The sequence below is a fragment of the Coptis chinensis genome, chromosome 7 (assembly GCF_015680905.1).
Source record: "Coptis chinensis isolate HL-2020 chromosome 7, ASM1568090v1, whole genome shotgun sequence".
Taxonomy (NCBI): domain Eukaryota; kingdom Viridiplantae; phylum Streptophyta; class Magnoliopsida; order Ranunculales; family Ranunculaceae; genus Coptis; species Coptis chinensis.
The window spans coordinates 40545248-40567867 of NC_141462.1; the positions used below are offsets into that span (position 1 = coordinate 40545248).

A 22620-nucleotide genomic window follows, 5' to 3' on the forward strand; every position below is an offset into this window, starting at 1 on the left:
GTGAATGTTACGCTTTTCCTTAGTATTTCCAGGAACGGTCTACATTTGTCAGATACACGTGAGATGAATCGGTTGAGGGCTGAAACCATGCCAAATAGCTTGTGTATTTGTTATTTGGAAGTTGGTTTTGGCAATTCAAGGAAAGCTCGTATTTGTTCTGAATTTGCTTTAATGCGTCCTTGTGAGACGAGGTATCCTAAGAATTTCCCTGAGGCTACCCCAAATACACATTTTGCTGGGTTGAGCTTCATCTTGTTGTGGCGCAATCTTCAAAAGGTTTCTTGTAGGTGATAAATGTGGTCGCCCGCAATGGTGCTTTTGACTACCACGTCGTCTATGTAGACTTCTATAGTGTCACCCAGCATGTCTTTGAACATTTTTGTGGCAAGTCTCTGGTAGGTCACGCCGGCGTTCTTCAAGCCGAATGGTAAGACGTTGTAGCAGAACATTCCTTGTTCAGTTATGAATGACGTCTTTTCCTGGTCCTCTTCTACAAGTGGTATCTGATTGTATCCGCTATATGCGTCCATAAATGATAAAATTTCATGATCGCAAGTTTGGTCTACCAGTATGTCAATCCTAGGTAGGGAGAAGCTGTCTTTTGGGCAATACTTGTTAACGTTTGTGAAGTCAATGCAGAGTCGTACCTTGCCATTTTTCTTAGGAATGGCTACAATGTTAGCTAACTAGGTGGGGTATTCTGCCTCTCTGATGAATCCAACCTTTTTGAGCTCTTTTCTATCTCTTCATTGATGGCTTTTTGAAATTTAAGTGCTAGTTTCCTAGGTCGTTGTTTGATAGGCTTTATAGTTGGATCTACATTTAATTTGTGGCAAGCAACCTGAGGGTCGATTCCTAGCATATCGATATACGACCAAGCAAACACATCTTTATTGAGAGATAAAAAAAAATTAATAAGTTGCTCCTTGAGCTTGGGGTCTAAATCAGCCACCTACATAAACAAATTTTGGGTCATCATCTGTGCCCAAATTGACTTTCTCTCCTGGCTCGACTTGTGCTTATTTTTCCTTTGAGTTTGTCTATTGTTGATGCTGGAGGGCTGGAAGCTTGAGGATTTTGCAGTTTTGGGATGTCGTGTGCTTGCTTTAGTTGGAACAATGAGTCCAAGTCGGCTTGTTTCTTCCTATTGTGGACGAATTCTGCTACGAATGTTTCGGCCAGCTTGTCGAAGTTATGGATTGAATTAGGTGCTAGCGTATAGAACCAGTCTAATGCTCTGTCCTTTAGGCTGGCTGGAAAAAATCTGCATCTAAAGTAGTCGAAGGAAGGTATTTGTAAGCGTCGGGATCTGGATCCGAACCGAGCTAGGTCTTGACACGGACCGACAGCACCATCGTTACATTGGAAACTTTGGTTGGATGAAATAATTGGGAGGCTGCTTGTCCCGGATTTCAGTGGTGAATGGTGACGCTCTGTAAGATTGGAGCATCTTTTGGACTATCTGTGTTGCGCTGGCCTTTTCGCTTGATTTTTCCAAGCGCTGGGCGAAGTCGTCAAGGTGTTGATTTGTGGTGGTTGTAAGTGCTGCGACACCGTTGTTATCAATGGCGTCGGGATCCATGTTGTTGGTGTTAGATGTTGTTTGTTCGCGAAGATTTTGATTCTCTTGTTGAAGGGCTATAAAAGAATCTTGGAGAGTCTTCATTTGATCTGCTAAAGCTTTGAGTTGTCCTTTCATGGTGGTTTCCATGTATGGTTGTATTTGATATTTGGGACGATCTGAATTTGGGTCGTGGTTACGTCCTGGTGGCGTAGTACAACATGGTGATATACGAGTTGTGAAGATACGACCTGATGTGTGGACACGTGTGCTGTAATGATTGGTTTGAGAACGGAGGGTACTTACAGTGAGTTAGGTTGATTCTTGTTGCATTGGTTCCTAAGGTACCGAGAGAAATATATTGCTGGTTCGATCAATACGCTGAATTCATGAGCATAAGTTGGCCGGTTAATGTCTTAGTCCCGGAAACAAATGGTCTTTCATCAGTATTTCTAGGTTTGACTGCTGGTTGCACTGTACCGAACAATTAAACAAAAGTCAATTGCAGCCTAATTATACAACTACACAGTACATATATACTATACCATAATAAACCTTTTACCCTAAAAATAAAAAAAATAAATAATAATAGGGCCCATAATAATATTATGAACATAATCGAAACATGGCCCTAAAACATTTAGTCCCGTTCGGCGTTCACTCTCTTGAACGGGGATTATTCAAATATATATATAAATGTATATCATTCCAATTATACAAATTTTTTCCTTTGGATGGATGGTTTACATCTTCATTTTTCATGCATCCTAAGATGACCACGAACATACAAAATTTAAATCACATTAACACACGTTACACGCACGTACAATATACTATTAGCTAAGAAGTGCGTATGGTACGTACTATTCAATACATCAAGGCTTGCAAGGTTCTCCATTACAGTCACACATGGTTGAGCCAAGGGCATGATAGTTAGCATAATGACTAGGTGCTGAAGAATGCCGAACTCCTTTTGGCAGACAGTTCTCAACCACTCGACCTCCAAAATGAACTTTTTGCTTGCTATTTGATTCTTCTGGGTTCATGGTTGCATAATCCTGAGACGACTCTGATCTTAAGAGTCTCGTTGCTTCTGCCACCTTAGTCGACGAACTGAACCCGACCAATGCATTATCTGCAGGAGACAAGAATAAAAAGAGCAAGAACAAGGACATGTAGGTAACTGTTTTAGCATACATTTTTGTTTGGATTGGTTTGTCTTTTGGGATGTTGTTTGTTGGTTTGTTTTTAAGAGGTGCTGGGATCTTGGAGAGTTAAGAGTATTTATACAGGAGGTTTTGAGAAGCTTATTTGGATTAAAGTTGGAGAAGGCTATAAATGGGCTCGTGAGTTGAGATGAAATGCAGATGAGCCCAGCTCATAGCTAGTGAGCAAGCGTACTTAAGTTGTTGGGTGGATGGATTTAGTTGTGGGAGGGAGAGCCTTTTGACTATGCAACTGAGAGCATGCCCGTGCTCTTGACTCTACATTTCTTGCTCGTCAAAACATACTTTTCTACCAAACTAAGACTGCTGTATTTTTTTTTTTGGTTCTGTTTTTTTTCGTCACCACATCAACTTGATTCCAAGAGGCCAAGACCAACCTGTTCCACTCTACCAACTGATCAATGGACTTGTGGTTAATTAAGACTATCATGTATGACACATTTTATTGTGGCAAAATGAGCATATATATTGTGATTAATTTATATGCTTTTAATGCTTTTGAGTGCAGAGAAAGTTTTGAATGGAGAAGAATGTGTATGAACTAAATTTCTATGCAATCAACCCCAACCCAATTCACTGTTGTTGTAAGCATGTTAAATCTAACGGACCCAAATTAAAGCCAACATTGTTATTTTGTTACGGTAGATTTATTCATGTTTCTTAATTAGGGTCTAGTGTAAGTCCTTTACGTAAGAGCATTAATAAACTAATAAAGCCATTATTGTTCTAGGGTACCCGTTGTTCTAACTTCTAAGAAATTTACTTAAGCTGGGATTACAAAGCGCTCTAGGACACTTGGAAGCATTGTGTCACGTGGTAAAAATATCCAACTGATTGATCGTACATTTAACTGTTTTGCCTGACATTCCATCTGCATCAAAAAAAATTCTCCAATCAGATCGCCACGGCTTAGATTTTTAGGTACCAATAAGATCGTATTTAGATTCTGCCACGTCGTAAGATCCTCGTACATGGAGGTCTATGAGGGAATCTCAAGATGCATACACGCGTTAGATCTAGATCTGCCACGACTTTCATATTTTATGGTTTTGTAGTAGATGCTCAAGGGGAACAACAATATTGAGTTTTAATTTTGGTTTTAGTTAGGATCGGCATATAATTATGGCTCAAGTACAGTTTTTATTCAAATAATACTTCTGCCTTCCAATTTATGATTTTGGACAAAAATGTCTCTATTTTGTTGGACCGTTTTTCTCTTTTCTTTCTTTATTCATTTCCTTCCACCAATTTTTGGAAATCAGATTTAATTATAGAGAATGAGCGATTCAGATATTAGCAACAAATTTATATGCAAAGGGGTGTATGCATGTTTTAATACACATGCACAATACTATTTGCATGTATGTTATACACATGCATAATGGTGTGTGTATGTGTGATATATACATGCATAGTAGTGTTTGCATGCGTGTTACACACATGCATAATAATGTTTGCATGTCTGTTATACAAATTCATAATGGTGTGTGCATGTTGGTATACACATGCATAGTGGTGTTTGTATGTATATCGGACTACTACTCAGTGCCGGCCCTAACATTTTCGTGGCCCAAAGCGCTGCACTAAAATGTGACCCTATATGCAGTAAAAAAAAAACAAGACAAAACAAAATACTTATATTATTCAACTTTCATCTGCCAATATAATCCGAGAGGGGGGCAAAAAAAAACCTATAACTTAAAAATCATTCTTCTCGCATTTTTAGATGCGAATTCACTAATTACACTTGAATAGTCAGCCTTTTCAACAATAACTTTTTCAATAGATAACATCGCTAATCCATTCAATCTTTCTTGTGACATGGTCGAGCGAAGATAAAACTTGATCAACTTTAACTTGGAAAAACTTTTTTCACCAGAAGCAAATGTAACAAGTATAGTCAATAATATCCTATAAGCAACCCAAGCATTCGGAAAACAATGATCTCTTAATCTCAAATAATTCACCACATCAATCGCCTTCTTTGTCTCCTTCAGCAAAATTTCTCTTAAGATTCTTAATTCTGAAAATAAATCTTCTCCATCAATATCATAAATATCTTCGTGTTTTAGAAACACTTCAAGGTGTTTACAAGAAACCTTCAAATAAACTGTTAGCATCTACAGAGTTTAACTTTTCCACATTAAATAAAAACCCAAATAATCCTTCATATACTTGGAATTGTTCAAACCTGCTTCTCAATAAGGAAAAAGCTTGGTCCAAAATAAATACTGTTGAAGTATGTAGTGTCGGTCTCACACATTCTATAAGTGTGAGATCGTACCTTATTTAGCTTATTGCTATTTAGGTTATTCCATCTCTAGTATAAATATATGTATTGTAGGTTAGGGTAAATATACTCTAAACCCTACCTTCTTCTTGTGCCTCCATCCTTTCTTCTTCTTCTACACACTCAATCCCTTTAACCTAACAAGCTAACCACCATATGTATCTCCTAGCATAAATAACATGGTATTGGAGCCGACTCTGTTTAGAGAATGCTAGGAGAGAGATCCTCAGTTTCAAGGTTCCAGTTTTAATATTAGTTGGTGTCTTAGTATTGTTTCGCTTCTGCAATCTCTTGGTATTGATAAAGAGGAGACGTCTGTCTCGCAGTTTTGCAGTTTCGTATTCCTTTTCATCAAGTGAGTTTTTCTTCTCTTTACAATGACTGATGTTGTTCCAAAATCTGATGAATTCGATAATCGTCCCTTTTTTCTCTGTTGGTATGACCTCTGTCAAATTGGAGGGTATTGCCAATTACCTTCAATGGGCAGAGGCAGTTATTGTTTATCTTACTGGAAAAGGTAAGGAAAATCATCTAACAGATCCCCCAGATGATAAAGGAAAGACAACCTGGACAAAAGATGACGCCTTGGTTAAGAATTTCCTGTGGAATACTATGGAGAAATATGTTTGTAATATCGTATGTTTTTAAAACCTCGAAGGAGATTTGGGAGTATCTACAAGAATCATACTCTCAATCTCAGAATACTTCTCGTATCTTTCAGTTGTATGAGAACATCTTTGATCTCACTCAAGGAGATATGTCTATCTCTGAATATTACAATTCTCTTTGTAGCAAGTGGGAAGAACTGAATATATATCACCCACTTACTACAGACATAAATCAGTTGAAGAAACAAAGAGAGGAATTTCGAGTCTCCAAATTCCTATCTGGGCTACGTCCCGAGTTTGCTAATGTGAAAGCCCAAGTTCAAGCTGAATCTAATCTCCCTACTCTGTCTGAGGCTTACTCTCGTTTGTCTCGTATTACTGCACCTCCTCCAAGGCACAATGATAGTGCGGCTTTATTGATCCCTCCAAGCAGTAATAACAACCCCTCTTCTGGTCGTGGTAATGGCAGTAGAGGAGGTAGAGGGGGTCATGGTCGTGGTATTGGCAGTTTTGAGCCTTGTGAGCATTGTGGGCGCACAAATCATAGTGCTGATTTTTGTTGGGATATAACAGGACGCCCACCTTTGCACAAAGCCAACAATGCCACAGTAGTTTATCAGAAAGTGACTGATTTTCAACGAGTTCAAGAAGACTTTGCAGCCCTGATGAAGCGGATACAAGTTATTCCCAGTTCATCGAGTTTGTCCGACTACCCTACTGCGACCCTAGCCGATTCAGGTAAAACATGTCTTCATACAAGTGGTAACAACTCTTGGGTTATTGACTCAGGAGCTTCTGATCATGTGACAGGTAATCCCCAGTTGTTTTCTAGTCTTGCGTATACTCACACACCATCATATGTCACATTAGCAAATGGGGCTAAGGCTAGTATTCTTGGTCGGGGTACTATTCAATTAACTCGTAATATATCACTTGTCTCAGTCTTGCTTATTCGAAATTTCCCCTTTAATCTATTGTCTGTTTATCATCTCACCCAATCTCTTCACTGTAATGTCATGTTTTCTTCCACTCATGTTGTGTTTCAGGATCTACAGACAAAGACACTAGTTGGTGGGGGGTATGAGCACGGGGGCATCTATTACTTTCAAGATGATTATGGGCACTCTCACCAGAAGCAGGCTCTTATAGTCTCAGTCTCTCCTGTTCAGTGGCATAGACGTCTTGGTCATCTTCCTCTGGCTAGTTTGCGAAGTTTAGTTCCCAGTATTTCTTCTAGTATTCAGTCTTTAGGTTGTGAGGTTTGTGAGTTAGCTAAACATCGCCGTGCTACTTACAAAAATAGGTTAAATAAGTGTTCTAGTGCTCCTTTTCAGTTAGTCCATTCAGATGTCTGGGGTCCTTGTAGAACCACTAGACTTTTTGGAGCCAAATATTTTATTACATTTATAGATGATTTTTCTCGTGTTTGTTGGGTCTATATTATGGAAAATCGTTCGCAAGTATTCTCTATTTTTCAAAAATTCTATGCTGAGATTACTAATCGGTATTCTGCACACATGCATATTTTTCGAACTGATAATGCCAAAGACTATACCTCTACAATATTCCAGAGTTTTTTAGATGACCATGGCATTACACATCAAATCTCCTGTGTGGATGCACCTCAACAAAATGGAGTTGCTGAGAGAAAGAACAGACCCATTCTTGAAGTCGCCCGATGCTTAATGTTTCAAACAAATCTCCCAAAGTTTTATTGGGCAGAGGCAGTCCTTACTGCCACATACTTGATTAATCGTATGCCCTCTTCAGTATTAGGAGGCAAAACACCACACTCTGTTCTTTTTCCTGGTCAATCTTCTTTCCATCTTCCCCCTCGGATTTTTGGTTGTGTTTGCTTTGTTCATAATCTTAAGCTAGGTCATGATAAGTTAGACTCTCGTGCTATTAAGTGTGTTTTCCTTGGGTATTCACGTACACAGAAAGGGTACAAATGTTATAGTCCTCATCTGTGCAAATCATTTGTCTGTGCTGATGTTACCTTTTTTGAAGATGTCCCGTTTTACTCTTCAGAAGGGAAGATGTCCTCTGAACCATTTGAGGATTGTGTTATGCCATCTGGTGGTGCTGGATATGATCTTGGTGAAAATGAGGGAGCGAGTGAAGAAGGAGCGCTACCTGCGCCCACTGATAGCCTTCTAGAGCGCGACCTGCGCTCCCTTGATGGTCAAGTTCCAGGCGATCGAGCGAGACCTGCGCCCACTGATAGCCTTCCAGGAGCGCGGGCGAACCCAGCACCTTCAATTGCCATTCCAGAGTTTGAGGCCGAAAGTTCAACTGCTCCGCTGCCCTCACCTCTTCCCACTGTGTCTGTGGATCCTATTGCCATTCCATCTGACCTTGATGTTCCGATTGCACTCCGAAAACTTGAGCGTCCACCTGCCAGTATGCGTCTTCTTAGTAAGTATGCTCAGTATTATATTTCTAAGTATGTTTCCACTGATCATTTACCACCATCTGTCAAGTCTTTTGCTACGTCCTTGTTGTCTGTCTATGTCCCATCTAACTACAGGGATGCACTATCTCATCCTGGCTAGAAGCAAGCAATGGACAAGGAGTTGAGTACCTTGTATTCAAATGACACTTGGGTTCTTACAGATCTTCCTTCTGGGAAGAAAGCAGTTGCTTGTAAGTGGGTTTTCACTATTAAGCATAATCCGGATGGTACTATTTCTTGTTTAAAGGCTCGTCTGGTTGCAAAAGGCTTTACCCAAACATATGGTATTGATTACTCCGAGACGTTTTCTCCGGTTGCAAAGCTCGCCTCTGTGCGTATTGTGATTTCTCTTGCCGTTCATCATCACTGGCCTCTGTTTCAGTTGGATGTTAAGAATGCATTTTTACATGGCGATCTTCTGGAGGAAATCTATATGGTTCAACCTCCTGGTTTTGTTGCTCAAGGGGGGAAAGTCTATCGATTAAAGAAGTCTCTTTATGGGCTCAAGCAGTCTCCTAGAGCTTGGTTTGCAAAGTTTAGTCAGGTTTTGATGGCTAATGGAATGACTAGGTGTGAATATGATCATTCCGTGTTTTACCGAAAGACCCAGCAAAGGATTATTGTCTTAGTTGTGTATGTTGATGATATCATTGTCACGTACAGGGTCTGACAAACAGGGTATTGATCGACTTAAAGTTAATCTCTCAAGACAGTTCCAGACCAAAGATCTAGGAGAACTGAAGTATTTCTTAGGCATTGAAGTTACCAGGTTCCCTGGTGAAATTCATCTCTCACAGAGAAAGTATGTATTAGACCTGCTCAGTGAGACAGGTAATTTAGGAGCTCGCCCAGTAGAGACTCCTATAGATTCGAACGACAAACTCCAGTCGGATGTTGGAGAGATGTATGCCGATATTGAGGGATACCGTAGATTGGTGGGAAAGCTAATCTATGCTACTATTACTCTCCCTGATATCTCCTTTGCAGTCAGTGTAGTATCTCAGTATATGCATGCACCACGGATTCCTCACTACCAGGCAGTTATTCGTATTCTAAGGTATTTGAAAGGTTCTCCTGGTCATGGATTGGTCTATCGTTCTAATGGAAATTTTGATGTTGTTGGATATTCAGATGCTGATTATGCAGGATCAGTTTCAAATAGAAGTTCCACCACTGGGTATTGTACTTTCCTTTGTGGAAATTTGGTGACATGGAAGAGTAAAAAGCAAACAGTTGTGTCAAAGTCTAGTGTAGAGGCTGAGTATAGAGCTATGGCTCAAGGGACTGGTGAGTTCATGTGGATTCATAATCTGCTACATGAGTTAGGTTTCGAGGTACAGCTACCGATCCCTCTTCATTATGACAATCAAGCAGCCATTCATATCGCTTCTAATCCAGTATTTCATGAGAGAACTAAGCACATAGAGGTAGATTGTCATTATTTCAGACATAAGGTTGAAACAAAGGAGATAAGTACTCCTTATGTGGCTTCTCGAGATCAGTTAGCTGATATCTTCACCAAACCAGTGATTCGTCCAGTTCTGAGTTATATTGGTAACAAGCTGAGCATGAGCGATATCTATGCTCCAGCTTGAAAGGGGGTGTTGAAGTATGTAGTGTCGGTCTCACACATTCTATAAGTGTGAGACCGTACCTTATTTAGCTTGTTGCTATTTAGGTTATTCCATCTCTAGTATAAATATATGTATTGTAGGTTAGGGTAAATATACTCTAAACCCTACCTTCTTCTTGTGCCTCCATCCTTTCTTCTTCTTCTTCTACACACTCAATCCCTTTAACCTAACAAACTAACCACCATATGTATCTCCTAGCATAAATAACAAATACAAAATAATGGACTCTAAATTATTCCTCAGCTGATAGTGGCGCCTCCTCGACAGCATTTTCATCAAACTGCCTCTTTCTACGAATAATACGCTTCTCACAGAAAATAGGTTCAATTTGCATAGAAATTGCAACATCTTTAGCTTCAGCCTTGGCCTCCTCAAATCCAACTTCTCTATACTTTTCAAATGCAGAAATAAGTTCCTTCAATTGATCTATGGCAACATCAATGTGCATATCTTCAGCTTGCATTGTTTTACTAACAGAGTTCACAGCAAATAACAAATGATGCCAGATAACCATACCAAGCAAGAACTTAAAATTTTCCATCTCATGTGTTACTAGGGACTCAGCTTTACTCTTTGTTTTAGGGTCATCATTAGCATCTGCCAAGAAAATTAAAGCATCCCTTATCTTTGGCGCTTGATATCTTATTGCTTTAACACTTGCCACACGACTTTCCCAGCGAGTTTGAGACAATGACTTAACACTTAGACCTTTCTTACCTTTCTTTTCTTTGTATTTTACATGATCTTTGAAGACCTTCCACAGCTTTGTAGAAGAAGAAAACAACAAATATATGCGTTGTACCACTCCAAAAAAAGAGACAGCTTTAGAACAAGAGTTAGTCATATCACATAGAGCAAGGTTGAGACTGTGGCAACCACAAGGTGTGTACATTAATCTTGAATTTATTTCAAGCAACCTCTTTTGCACACCTTTGTGTTTCCCTTTCATGTTAGATCCATTATCATATCCTTGTCCTCTTAGATCACCGATTTCTAACTGAAGAGAGTTTAGTGCATCTTTGAGTGTGTTAAAAAGTCCTAATCCCGAAGTGTCGTCCACCTGTAGAAACCCTAAAAAGAATTATTTTACCTTTACCGGACTTGTAGAAACATCAACACACCGTATAACAATTGACATTTGTTCTTCATGGCTTATATCTGGGGTGCAATCAAGTATCACAAAAAAATATTTTGCTTCTTGGATCTTCATTACAATGATACCTTTGGTCTCCTCTGCTAGCAAATGTATTAACTCATTCTGTATCTTGTGACTAAGATAATGGTAATGAATTTCTTTTCTTTGAATACGCCGAATATGTTCTTGCATTACAGGATCAAATTCGGCAATCATCTGAATTATGCCTAAGAAAATACCATTGTTCTCTTGATAAATCTTCTTTTTTGTCCCACGAAATGCTAAATTATTTCTAGCAAGAGCTTTCACAACAGAGAATATCCTCAGTAATATGTGACCCCAACGTTTTTCTCTTTATTGATCTATTCTTGCACACGTTTATCAATCGTTTCATTCTTTTTCAATCTTATCTCTAATTCAATCCAACTGCTCATGCAACTGATGTGCCTACTACTTTTTTCATGACTTTTAAGCTTCTGTAAAAGATTTCTCCAATTTTTAAATCCATTATTCGCCATCTGAATATTGTTTTCGTCGTGCTTGAACAACTTGCAACAAAAGCAAAATACCCTATCCAAAGCATTGGAATATACAAGCCATCTTCTATCTTGTTTCTTTCCATTTGATAAGTGTCGAACATAATGAGTAGAAAAAAAATGCCTACAAAGATCATCTTTAGGAAAATTGACAGTGTTATCTCTTTTATGGCATCTTTCCACTAATAAATCTTTGTAATTTTGATCCATCTTATCCCAATTTCGAGGGTCATCAATGTTTACTGGCCCAAATAAGTCAGCCACATTTGTTTGTTGATTAAGTTCTTCATCAACCAAATCCTTATCATCTTCATCCACCAAATCTTCATTGTTTGCAGCCACCAAATTTTCATTGTCTTCAACTACCAAGTCTTCATGTGTGTCATTCATCATATGATCCTCATTATCATTGGCAATTGTATGTTCCTCATCTACCAAATCTTCATGTGGTGCATCCGCCAAATTTTCATGTTCTTCATTCACTACCATCAGAACTATCTTTTTCCTTGCCACTAGAAAAATACTTATGAATAGCTCCTGTTTGAGATTGAATAAGTTGTTCTGTTTTTTGCTTTTTTTTTCTTTTGCTACTACCAGATGCATGCATTCTAATTCTAGGAGGCATGATTGTAAACAACAAACACTCCAATCTAATTATCTAAATATTTAATACCAAAAACCAGGTAGAGTGAGTGGAGTTTTGTACCTTTACGTCTTTACTTCTTGAACAGGCGAACAACGACTGAGTTTATCTCTCTTTATTTTTGGGTAGAAGTTTGGTTTTGGAACAGGCGAACAGCGACGGGTTTTTTTTTTATGTTTCCGTAGGTGGCTTTTTGAGAAAACGTAATAAACTTCCCTTTTGTGGGCGAGTATAATGTGGCCCTTAAATTTGATACTGACTTGGTGGCCCAAAGCGGCGGCTTGGCTCGCTTTGCATCAGGGCCTACACTGCTACTACTTTTAAGTCCCAACTTAAAAATATCATGGACGACAACAAATATTGAAATCGAGATAAATCACATGATTGATTAACATATATAAGATTCAAACATTTGAAGAGCAAATTCAATTGTTGTTCAATTGTTTGTCGAACTAGTGTCGAAATTGACCCAATTATTCTTCAATCAACAATAACCTAGAATTATACCTTTGGGTGATGATACCAGAGGAGTGGAGTTTTGTACCTTTACGTCTTTACTTCTTGAACAGGCGAACAACGACTAAGTTTATCTCTCTTTTTTTTTGGGTAGAAGTTTGGTTTTGGAACAGGCGAACAGCGACTGGGTTTTTTTTTTTATGTTTCCGTAGGTGGCTTTTTGAGAAAACGTAATAAACTTCCCTTTTGTGGGCGAGTATAATGTGGCCCTTAAATTTGATATCTTGACTTGGTGGCCCAAAGCGGCGGCTTGGCTCGCTTTGCATCAGGGCCTGCACTGCTACTACTTTTAAGTCCCAACTTAAAAATATCATGGACGACAACAAATATTGAAATCGAGATAAATCACATGATTGATTAACATATATAAGATTCGAACATTTGAAGAGCAAATTCAATTGTTGTTCAATTGTTTGTCGAACTAGTGTCGAAATTGACCCAATTATTCTTCAATCAACAATAACCTAGAATTATACCTTTGGGTGATGATACCAGAGGCATGGGGTTCAAACCCCGCTACACACTATTGAGTTACTAATCAATCTCTTAAAAAACAGGCTTGCCCACACATTTTACCGACTAAAAAAAAACAATAACCTAGAATTGAAAAATGAAAAAATAGATTGCAAAATGAGAAAAATGTTTGTCATAAGAGAATAAGATGTTTTCTCACATCTTAAATCATTAATCACAACATACAAATCAACTAGCTTAAATATGGAAACAACTAGATCTCAAAAAAAAATTACAAGTTTATAGTTGAAGTGTTTTTTTTTAGATGGAGAAGAAGGTAGATGTTTGTCATGAGAGAATAAAGTGTTTGTTATGAGAGAATAAGGAATTGATTGATAGAAGTGGAATAGAGATTTGAAGAATAAGAGTTTGCTCACATGAAAATTGGGTTGAGTCCAAAAAATTTCAATTTCAATTATGTTAGGAAAAGAAGGTTATTATTGGAAAAAAAAATAAGACAAAAATAGAAATTTTTGTCCTAGAACCATAATCACTAACGCTGCCCTATTAATTTGTCCTGGAACCATAAATAAGGGGGCCGGTATTGACACCCCACTTTATGGAATTGGCACCCCTTTGGCAAAAAGTAAAACAATAATGGTTATTTCTTATATACCCTTTTACACCCCACATGCCCGATAGTTATACGGCATTGGGTTACCGCGAGATCCCATATCCCACGGTAGGCAGTTGCCACGAGATCCTATATCACAGGGCAGGGAGTTGCTGCGGAGGATTTGTTTGTGTTTTTTGTTTTTTTTAACTTCAAATTTTGTGTATTGAACACATACAACAAATGGATATCTCATTTTCTTCTTTAGAGCTTCTTTATACACTCCAGGAACAACACCAAAATCATTAAAAAAAAAAATGTACAATCGATGCATAATTTTGCTATCTTGCGGCAAATATTTTCATATGCTATAAGAAAAACTTGTGATCAAATTAATGAAGAAAAGTTTTGATAATTAACACAGGCAAAGACTTCATTTAGTGAACACAATCATCTCGCGGCAACTAACTTTTTTTTACTGTGGCTATAAAAAAAAAATTAAAACAAAAAAAAAAAACCCCCACAGTAACAACCTTCCGTGGGATATGGGATCTCGTGGCAACCCGATGTCGTGGATTATGTGATCTCGCAGCAACTTCTTATCATTGGTATTTTTTTATGTGATTAATGGAGGGGTGCCAATACCTTGGAATTGGTCAAAGAGGTGTCAATCTCATAAAGTAGGGTGTCAATACCGCAACCCTAAATGAAAGTAACTCGGTACTACAACCATAATTATTCTTCAATTTGTGGGATTGGGCCTAATTTTGTGTAGATGCTTTCTGTAAAGGCCCAATTCATAATATCCCAACTTGGGTTTCAGCCCACAATACTGAAGAAACCACTATAAGGCTTTGGTAAATATACATCCATACATAGACCACTCTTAAAAAACAAATTAGGAACTAAGTTCACTTTATATTCATAGTGACAAAATTCTCCCATTTTTTAAAAGAGACTTGAGATTTTTTTAAAGCGATTGGGAAGTTGTCGTACTCACGAATTAACTCACTAATGATATAACCAATCTATATATTTTATATAACAAATTAGGGTGGTGTCGGACCAACCACCCCAATCCCTAACCTTTGGATTTTGTATATGACGTGGAGCATCCAAGAGTGCTAATGGGGTCCTAATGGGGGGTGTGCTGATTGATAGTGGTCAACAAGTGCGGCTGGGTTTTTTTGGGACTGGGTTTCAGTTGCAATTCATATGGGTTTTTGCTAGGCTTTTGTGGGACTGGGCTTTAATTGCATTTTTTTTTTTAAATCAACGGCATATGGACTGGGCTTTTCCTTGCCGTACGGCGAGGGCAATATACTAGTATTTAACATGTTATAGCACATTAAATATAACATTAAATATTTTAAGATAAACATCATAAAATGTTTCTTACACTTTTTATAACTTAGTTAGTTTAACTTTTCAAAATTTATTCCGTATTAATATGAATTATAAGAATTGAGCCTTGTAAAAACTATAAATTAAATAAATATTTATTTAAGCAAGTTATAGAATTACATAGGGCTCACATATCCATCTAAATAAGGAGAGAACATGACACGGGACTCTTAACTATTCAATGTGGGACTAAATACCCACTATATAATACTACTAAGACTAACACTTAGACACAATAAAATACACCTAACAGGCTAACACTTAACATTCTCAACACTCTCCCTCAAGCCGAAATATACATATTTCAGGTTTGCAATTAAAATAAGCAACCATTAGATTAGATACACACACTTTTTGAGCATGTATAGAGATATCACATAAAGTATCATTTCCAAATACAAAAATATAAACCTCTAAGCTCCAGCCACAAACATCATTCTCGAACAAGTACCCACACCCGTAATAACATCAACAAACAAAAACAAAGGCTTTGGACTCTTTGGACCCGGTAGCTCCAAAATGATCCAGGAACATGCCAAGGAATTGAAGCTCGACCTAATAACAATTTCTCCTCATGTAGAGAGGTAGTTTAACAACTAGTTGAATCGAATAATGGAATAGCATGACCAACAAGAACAAAGGCTCAGTTGGATCCAAGAATCAATAATAAGATCGACCAATCATAGCATTAGGGGTGATGTATCCAAACAACTAGGGGAGATGCAACCAATTAACCAACTATAAAAAATACTCCAAATCCAAAAGCCAATATAACAATCTCATCCTTGAACACCTTATACCAAAACGTCCAACATGGTAGATAATGCGATAAATACTACCCCCTCCATTGAGAGACATATAATGTATAAAGTTATAAACATCTTGTCGTAGGAAAAAAAAAAAAAAAAAAACAAACAAGTAGTAAAAGTTTATGAATTGAAACACCATAATACTCAGCACCACTGCGGTATAAAAGGAAATCAAAACCAGAAAAGCTAAACCATCAATGACATTAGCATATGATAAGCCCCTCAATAAGAGGGCTAAAACAAAAGAGTCGGTAAAACACCATTAAACTCGGCATTATGACATAAAAGGGAGTCAAACACCTGCAAGTTGAACCATAAAAAGGAGCCAAACCGTTACAAACGAAAGTGTTTATCAACCAACAAATAAATTAAATAATTAGGGAGTCGTCATACCAACTCGTGCAAGTTGAGAGGAGGAGAAACTTTGACCCATATCTCTCAACCAAAAACATATCAAATGAGTCAAGAGATTGAGAGCTCACCAACAAAACTAAAGAAATAAAACAAACAATAATATTAACACTACTAGACCGTAGTGAATAGTACCTTGGTGAATAGTACCATGAACGTGAGCAGTAACCAGTGAACATTAAAACCAAGAGCGTAAAAAAAACTTTAAGTCGCATAAACAATACCACCAAAAAGAATAAAATAATCTAACAAATTGACCTATAAATAAAAATTAATAATAATAATAAACTGGAATCCGACCAATAGCTGGTCACCGATTGCTAGATTTCGACCAGCAGTAACCAAAAAACGTGAAGCCGTAGGTCTAAACCCTAAAGCTCTGATACCATAAAAACTATAAAGAAATATTTAAGCTAGGTAAACAATTACATAGGGATCACACACCTAAATAAGGAAAGAACATGACACAAGTCTCTTAACTATTCAATATATATGGGACTAAATACCCACTACATAGTAGTATAATACCAAGTCACAAAAATCTCCGATTTTTTCAAAAAAAACATAAAAAGTTTCTGAATTGATAGGTTACCGAATTTCAAAATGAATAAACAATAAAAACGATAAAAGTCTCCTAATTCTTGATGTTTACCGATTTTTAAAGATTTTTTTTTTATGATGGATAGTTTTCTATTAATTTTTTTAATATTTTATTTTCTAAATTGCAATTATTTGGAGGATACCGTAAGATATAACAAGACTTTACATATATATATTTGTAAATTTTGAATTTGATATATGCTCGAAGTAACCCTGACATGATGCACAATCACACACTGCATACTATTTTATGTTTTAATTATTTGTGGTTTTCTCGAATTTTTTAACGAATGTGTACAAATTAACAATTTCTTCTTTGCCGAATTGATGCCGAATTCCAAAATTGTGAATATGCATAATACTACTAAGACTAAGACTTCGACATAATAAAAGAGACCTAACCCTTAACATTCCCAACAAGCCTCACCGAATTAATACCAATCTGATTTTGTTACTAAGGTTCACTTTAGACGTTTAAGTCATTGGAGAAAAAAGTGTTTGGATCCTATTTATTTATTGCCAAAAAGTGTTTATTAGTGAAAAAATATTTTTTGAAAAAATAAATGTGTTTGGTTTCTATTTTTTTTAAAAAAATAGTTTTTCATCCAAAAAACACTTTTTGGTCTCAAAAACTTGTTTTTATGATAATTAGGTAAAACTTGTTTTTCAAGTTAAAAAACTATTTTTCTTTGAAGGAAACACTTTGGGTGCTAAAAGCAAATGAACTCCCCGGATGTTTAAGACTTTAGTGATTTATGCCACGATATGCCAAAATATATCGAGAAACATAGTGCGAAATTTGATTTTATAAAATAGCTTTTAAGAAAAATCACAACCAAACATGTTTATTGAAAAACTGTTTTTAAAATAAATACTTTTTTATAAAAATATTTTTTTTTAAAAAATGAATTTTTGAAAAAATGAGAACCAAACACCCACTTAATATGATTTTTTGTACTTTTATATGATCCTAAAATCTCCAAATGTATAAAGTCCACACTCCACAACAAACAAGGTAGATGTCCATTTTTCATTTCATAATTTAGCGGAGTCAACTTATTCGGCCATACCGTGGGAAATAATTGAGCATCTCTCAATATCAAAATCAAAATTGAAGTCGATCCACGCAATTAAAAAATCTCCAATTTTGGAAAACCTGACCAAGTAGAACTAATGACCAAATGACTGGTATATTCTACTTTATAGTTGTTTAAACGTAAAACAAGTATCAAGAAAAAGGTTAGCAATGTTAATAATCATATAAGAGATTCCAACTTTTGTTATTGCAGAATCTTTCATCTGGAATTCTGGATATGGATACCATAAGATAATACAAGCTCATAGATGTAGCAAAATAGCAGAACACATGTATATATGTTCCCATTGAAAATGGCAAACGTAAACAATTACACTTATGAAAAAAAAAATGGGAAACTTCCATTTCCAATTTCTTCCTCATTCATTCTCAGCTCAACCCCGTGGCGTAACGCATTCGAGATCAACTTTTATATATTTATATAACAAAGTTAACAGATAAACATATAATTTATCTTGATAAATAAACCGGGCCCTTATGGTTGTAGGTTATGCTTCAAGGCTCTAGACATGACTAGGTGAAGTTTCTGGTGGGGTTGGTGCAGAGGCCACACGCCTTCCACGTTCGGATTTGCTGTTTTCGGCGAACTTAATACTGTTTTGGTGCAACCCCTTCTGCTTCTCTTCTTCTGTCCATTCGGATCCATAGTAGTTATGTTCATCGAATTTAACATCTTTGGAGGCAGGCAAGAACATGCTTCCCCATTGGGGGAAATGCACTAACGCCACAGGAAGAGTACAAGCTACTATCATGATCCCCATAAGACTGATACCTGAGGCTGTAGAATTTCTCCCGCTTGTAAAGAACAGTAATTGAGTAAGCCCTGAACCAAAGTTTCCACCTGCACCAGCTAAGCCTGATATTATTCCCAATGATCTTCGCGAAATAAATGGGATGATGCCAAATGTAGCTCCACATGCAGCTTGAGCGCATACTGAGAAAAGAATCATTGCGAAAACAGAGATAGGAAGAGAACTGGCGCGGCCAAGCCAGATGCAGAAGACCCCTCCCAGAGTTTGGAGTATCCAAAGGTTCCATAGCCTTGCTCGCATTCCAAAACGACGTGCACCAAAATCAGACATCCATCCACCAAAGGGTCGGGCAACAATGTTGGCCATACCAAAGCAAGCGGCAATGGTTCCCGCTGTGTGGAGCTTCAGATCGAACCTATTACACAAGAAAAGAAAAGAAAAGTAAATTGTACATTAGACAGTCAATCTCTCTATGAACTTGATCTTTTAAGAAACAATGTATCGAATTGATTGTTAGACAAACCTGTCAAAGAAATATTCGGCGATTACGTTATCGGTAGTTAGTTCTACACCCATGGAGTAACCATAGAGAAGAACAAAGATCCATGTCCTATAGTTTGTGACGGCATTCCGTAACACCTGAACAAGAAAGGGTCCCATGGTAAAACACAAATTAGAAACATGGTATTGTGGGGGTTATTTTTCCTTCATTGATAAGAAGTAAGACTAGCTAGGAGAAGAAAAGCAATTGCAATCAGATAAAAAAGGTATAATGCTGAAGACCTTACCTTTGAGAACTTGTCTTTTGAAACATTTCCCTTCTTTTGTAAGCTACTCAGGTTCCCATCGGGCAAATCTTGTCCTAGTGTAAGGACTAGGATCCCGGTGACGATATGCATACATCCAGGAATAAAGAAAGCAATACGCCATGCAGTGAATGGAGTTGAACCAGCTTTACGGATTAGCTCATAAAGCAATGGCATCAGCAGTTGAGTTGCCCCACCTCCCATGTTTCCCCAACCAGCGGCAGTACCATTTACAAGTCCAATTATCTTTCCATTGAACATGGTGCTCATCCAGTATTGGCAGGAAACAAATGTGGCAAGTGAGAACCCAATCATGAATCGAACAGCAATATATCCTCCAGCTGACGACACAAGTGACATGGAGAATACAGTTGGTGCAGAGAGCATCATGAGGAATGCACAACCATATCTGGGGCCTAGTAGATCGCATACAGCGCCCATTACAAGCCTAGAGAAGATACTTCCTGAAACAGATGCAATTCCAGCATTGCCTATGTCGCCTTTTGTGAGATTAAGGTTATTTCGAATAATTGGAACAAGGGGTGCTGCGGCGAATGTAGATATAAAACAAGTGAAGAAGGACATCCAAGAGAGGTGGAATGTTCGCATGTGTGGATTGGCAAATGAGAAGAGCTTAAAGACCTTGGCCTTATGCTCAGAATCGACGGGTAAGTCAAATTTTGCAGTTGTATCAGTTGGGACTGTTGGGGAAGCGACAGAGAAGGCGAACGTCTGTTCTCTGCCTGTCACTCCATGCATTGAGCTTCCTGGGTCTCCCTCTATATCAGCCATTTCTTCTAAAAACTCGAAAGATTAGGATTCAGAGTTTTAGAAGAATGCAAAGTAGGTATGTAGTGCTGTATTGAAAGGAAGGAGGAGAGTGTATTTATAGCACTATACAAGTCGTTGACATTGTTAAAGGGGCTACTGGAGATTCCCAACGGTTGCAGTAATATTGTATGTTGTAGTCAATTTTGAATAAGAATCCTTGGCTCCGCATCTCACTTACAAACATAAGGTCTTATGAATATCCCAAAAGATCATTTTGCCTATGTGCTAGCAACAACTAAGAAGATCCATCGCTTAATGTCTCACCTATTTAGTATCTAATGATTTTTAATACACTAATTGGTGCAATCATCTAGTTAGTCCTGCTTTTAGAGTTAAATAAGGTAAAAAAATGTTGGACTGGGCAGAAGTGAACAATCCCTTAGCTTACCCGAAAAATTATTTATGAAATTACATACACAATCTTAGAGGTTCACTTTGGCTCAGACGAAATGGAAACAGGTTTTACTTTCCTCTCATGTAACTCTATAGTCCTGAGAAAAAACGTTGTACGGGTTATTAGAAACTTTTAACGTATTTTTAGTGAAAAGTACTTGTATTAATGTTTTGACAGATCTCTTACTAAGGCCAATTAAATAATGCATTTTGAGCCTTTCTAATGCAAAACCTTGAAATGCTATCATACTAATCATAGTGAGTGGTTTCGAATTCAAAATTTTAGAGTTATCTAATAATAGGCCGGCGCCTCTAACGCACTCACCCAGTCACCACCCTCCCCCTTTTCAAGTATTATTGATGTTTTTCAATTCAACGATGGATATATACATGAGTCCGCAACTATTTCTTGGGTCAACTAGGACACAGTGTTTGTTCCTTTACATGAATTGTAGCCGTACCATGACCATTTTGATTGAGACATAAACCAATTTTCATATGAATCTCCTTACCCTTTGCCTTATTTTGAAAGTTTTTTAGCTGACACACTACACATGGTGACTTGTTTTAGTGTTGGGATATGGTGTCGATGAAGAGGAATTGTTCTAAAGGGTCTTTAAAATTCCTTAGAAACCTACAATTATTGAAACTCTTACATGTTTCGATTAGATTGATTAGTAGGAAAAGAGATAGATACAACGAAGTAGTAGGATTGATCATAGCATGGAAATTTTATAATACTGTTTGAAAACAGTTTCCTGATTCTTCCATTTAACATTGTAAATCTGACGTTATTTATTTTCACAGATTATGGTTTTAGTCGCATTTGCTTGCTGGTGAAGTTTGGTATTGCACTTGGAAATGTGTCCCTGCCCCATAAGCGCCTTCGTGTCCTCGCCAATTCCCATTGATACCGTATGAGGCGTCTATGAAATTGGAAAATAAAGTATTTGAAAACAAAATAATAACTTTAATGACTTCTTCATGCTCTTTTGACCATCTAACTGCACTTTTCTTCAGTTGTTCTCACCCTGCCTAATTAAACTAATCATATATTAGGAGCCTCTACTCCAGAAAACTTAATTCATTTTTTTTTTTCGCTAACAACTTAACTTATTCGTTTTCACATATAGGTTGATGGTGATAATCCATATTGAACTCTTCCTCCTCACCCTTTCGCGTGGGCTGGGAGCTTTTTTACGTTGTTCCGTCAAAATGATTTTCAATACATTACATAATGACTTGGATTATTGCTAGGATTAGATGTTTATATGTAATAAACAAAGGAAAGAAGACAACTAGCACAGTGTGGAATTTGTACAGTGTGATTGATGATGTATGTTGGATCGTTAGTATCATCGATCATATATTAATCAAACGTATGCAGACAGGCTCTTATCTTTTCGGCTTTATAAGCAGACATTCTTATAAAACCTATTTCTGTTCGGTATGACAAGTTTTTTTTTTTTCGGTAATCTTCGGTATGACAAGTTGGTGACCACTTGTCCTCACTCCTTGGACACTTCTCTCTTTGTTGCTATAATTTACACAAAATCTACTACAGATGGGACTTACCAAATCCAGTTGTTATCCCCCAAAATCTTTGGTATCTAGATAGTGCTTCGTATAATTGTTAACAGAAAAAATCAGCTTGGATGTATAGAAATAAAGTTGAAGCAATGCCAGAAGAGAGGTAGGGGAGGAATACAGGTAAATTTTGAATGAATCATATAATAATATTAATAATAGTAACAGTAATAAATAATCAATCCCCATATATTTTAACCCTGTCTCCGGAGCTTATCACTCCCCGTTCACCACAATTATCTATTTAGTTTTATCTAATTT

General features: G+C 37.3%; 1 protein-coding gene and 1 pseudogene across 1 annotated transcript; both read right to left on the reverse strand.

Annotated features, from left to right (window-relative positions):
- Positions 1-10006: 10006 nt before the first annotated feature.
- On the reverse strand, positions 10007-11934 carry LOC147487530 (uncharacterized; annotated as a pseudogene).
- Positions 11935-18241: 6307 nt separating this feature from the next.
- LOC147487531 (high affinity nitrate transporter 2.4-like) lies at positions 18242-20410 on the reverse strand. Its single transcript, XM_086570842.1, has 3 exons — positions 19531-20410; positions 19266-19381; positions 18242-19157 (listed from the first exon to the last, which is right to left on the reverse strand). The coding sequence occupies exons 1-3, from the start codon at positions 20338-20340 to the stop codon at positions 18494-18496; spliced, it is 1590 nt and encodes a 529-aa protein (XP_086426968.1). The 5' UTR covers positions 20341-20410; the 3' UTR covers positions 18242-18493.
- Between the last annotated feature and the right edge of the window lie 2210 nt (positions 20411-22620).

Excerpts from the sequence above, each read along its gene's own strand:
- LOC147487531 (XM_086570842.1), bottom strand. The coding sequence starts at position 20,340 with ATGGCTGATATAGAGGGAGACCCAGGAAGCTCAATGCATGGAGTGACA. Across the intron at positions 19,382-19,530 it reads CAAAAGACAAGTTCTCAAAG|GTGTTACGGAATGCCGTCAC; the intron begins GTAAGGTCTTCA and ends TTTCTTGTTCAG. Across the intron at positions 19,158-19,265 it reads GCCGAATATTTCTTTGACAG|GTTCGATCTGAAGCTCCACA; the intron begins GTTTGTCTAACA and ends CTTGTGTAATAG.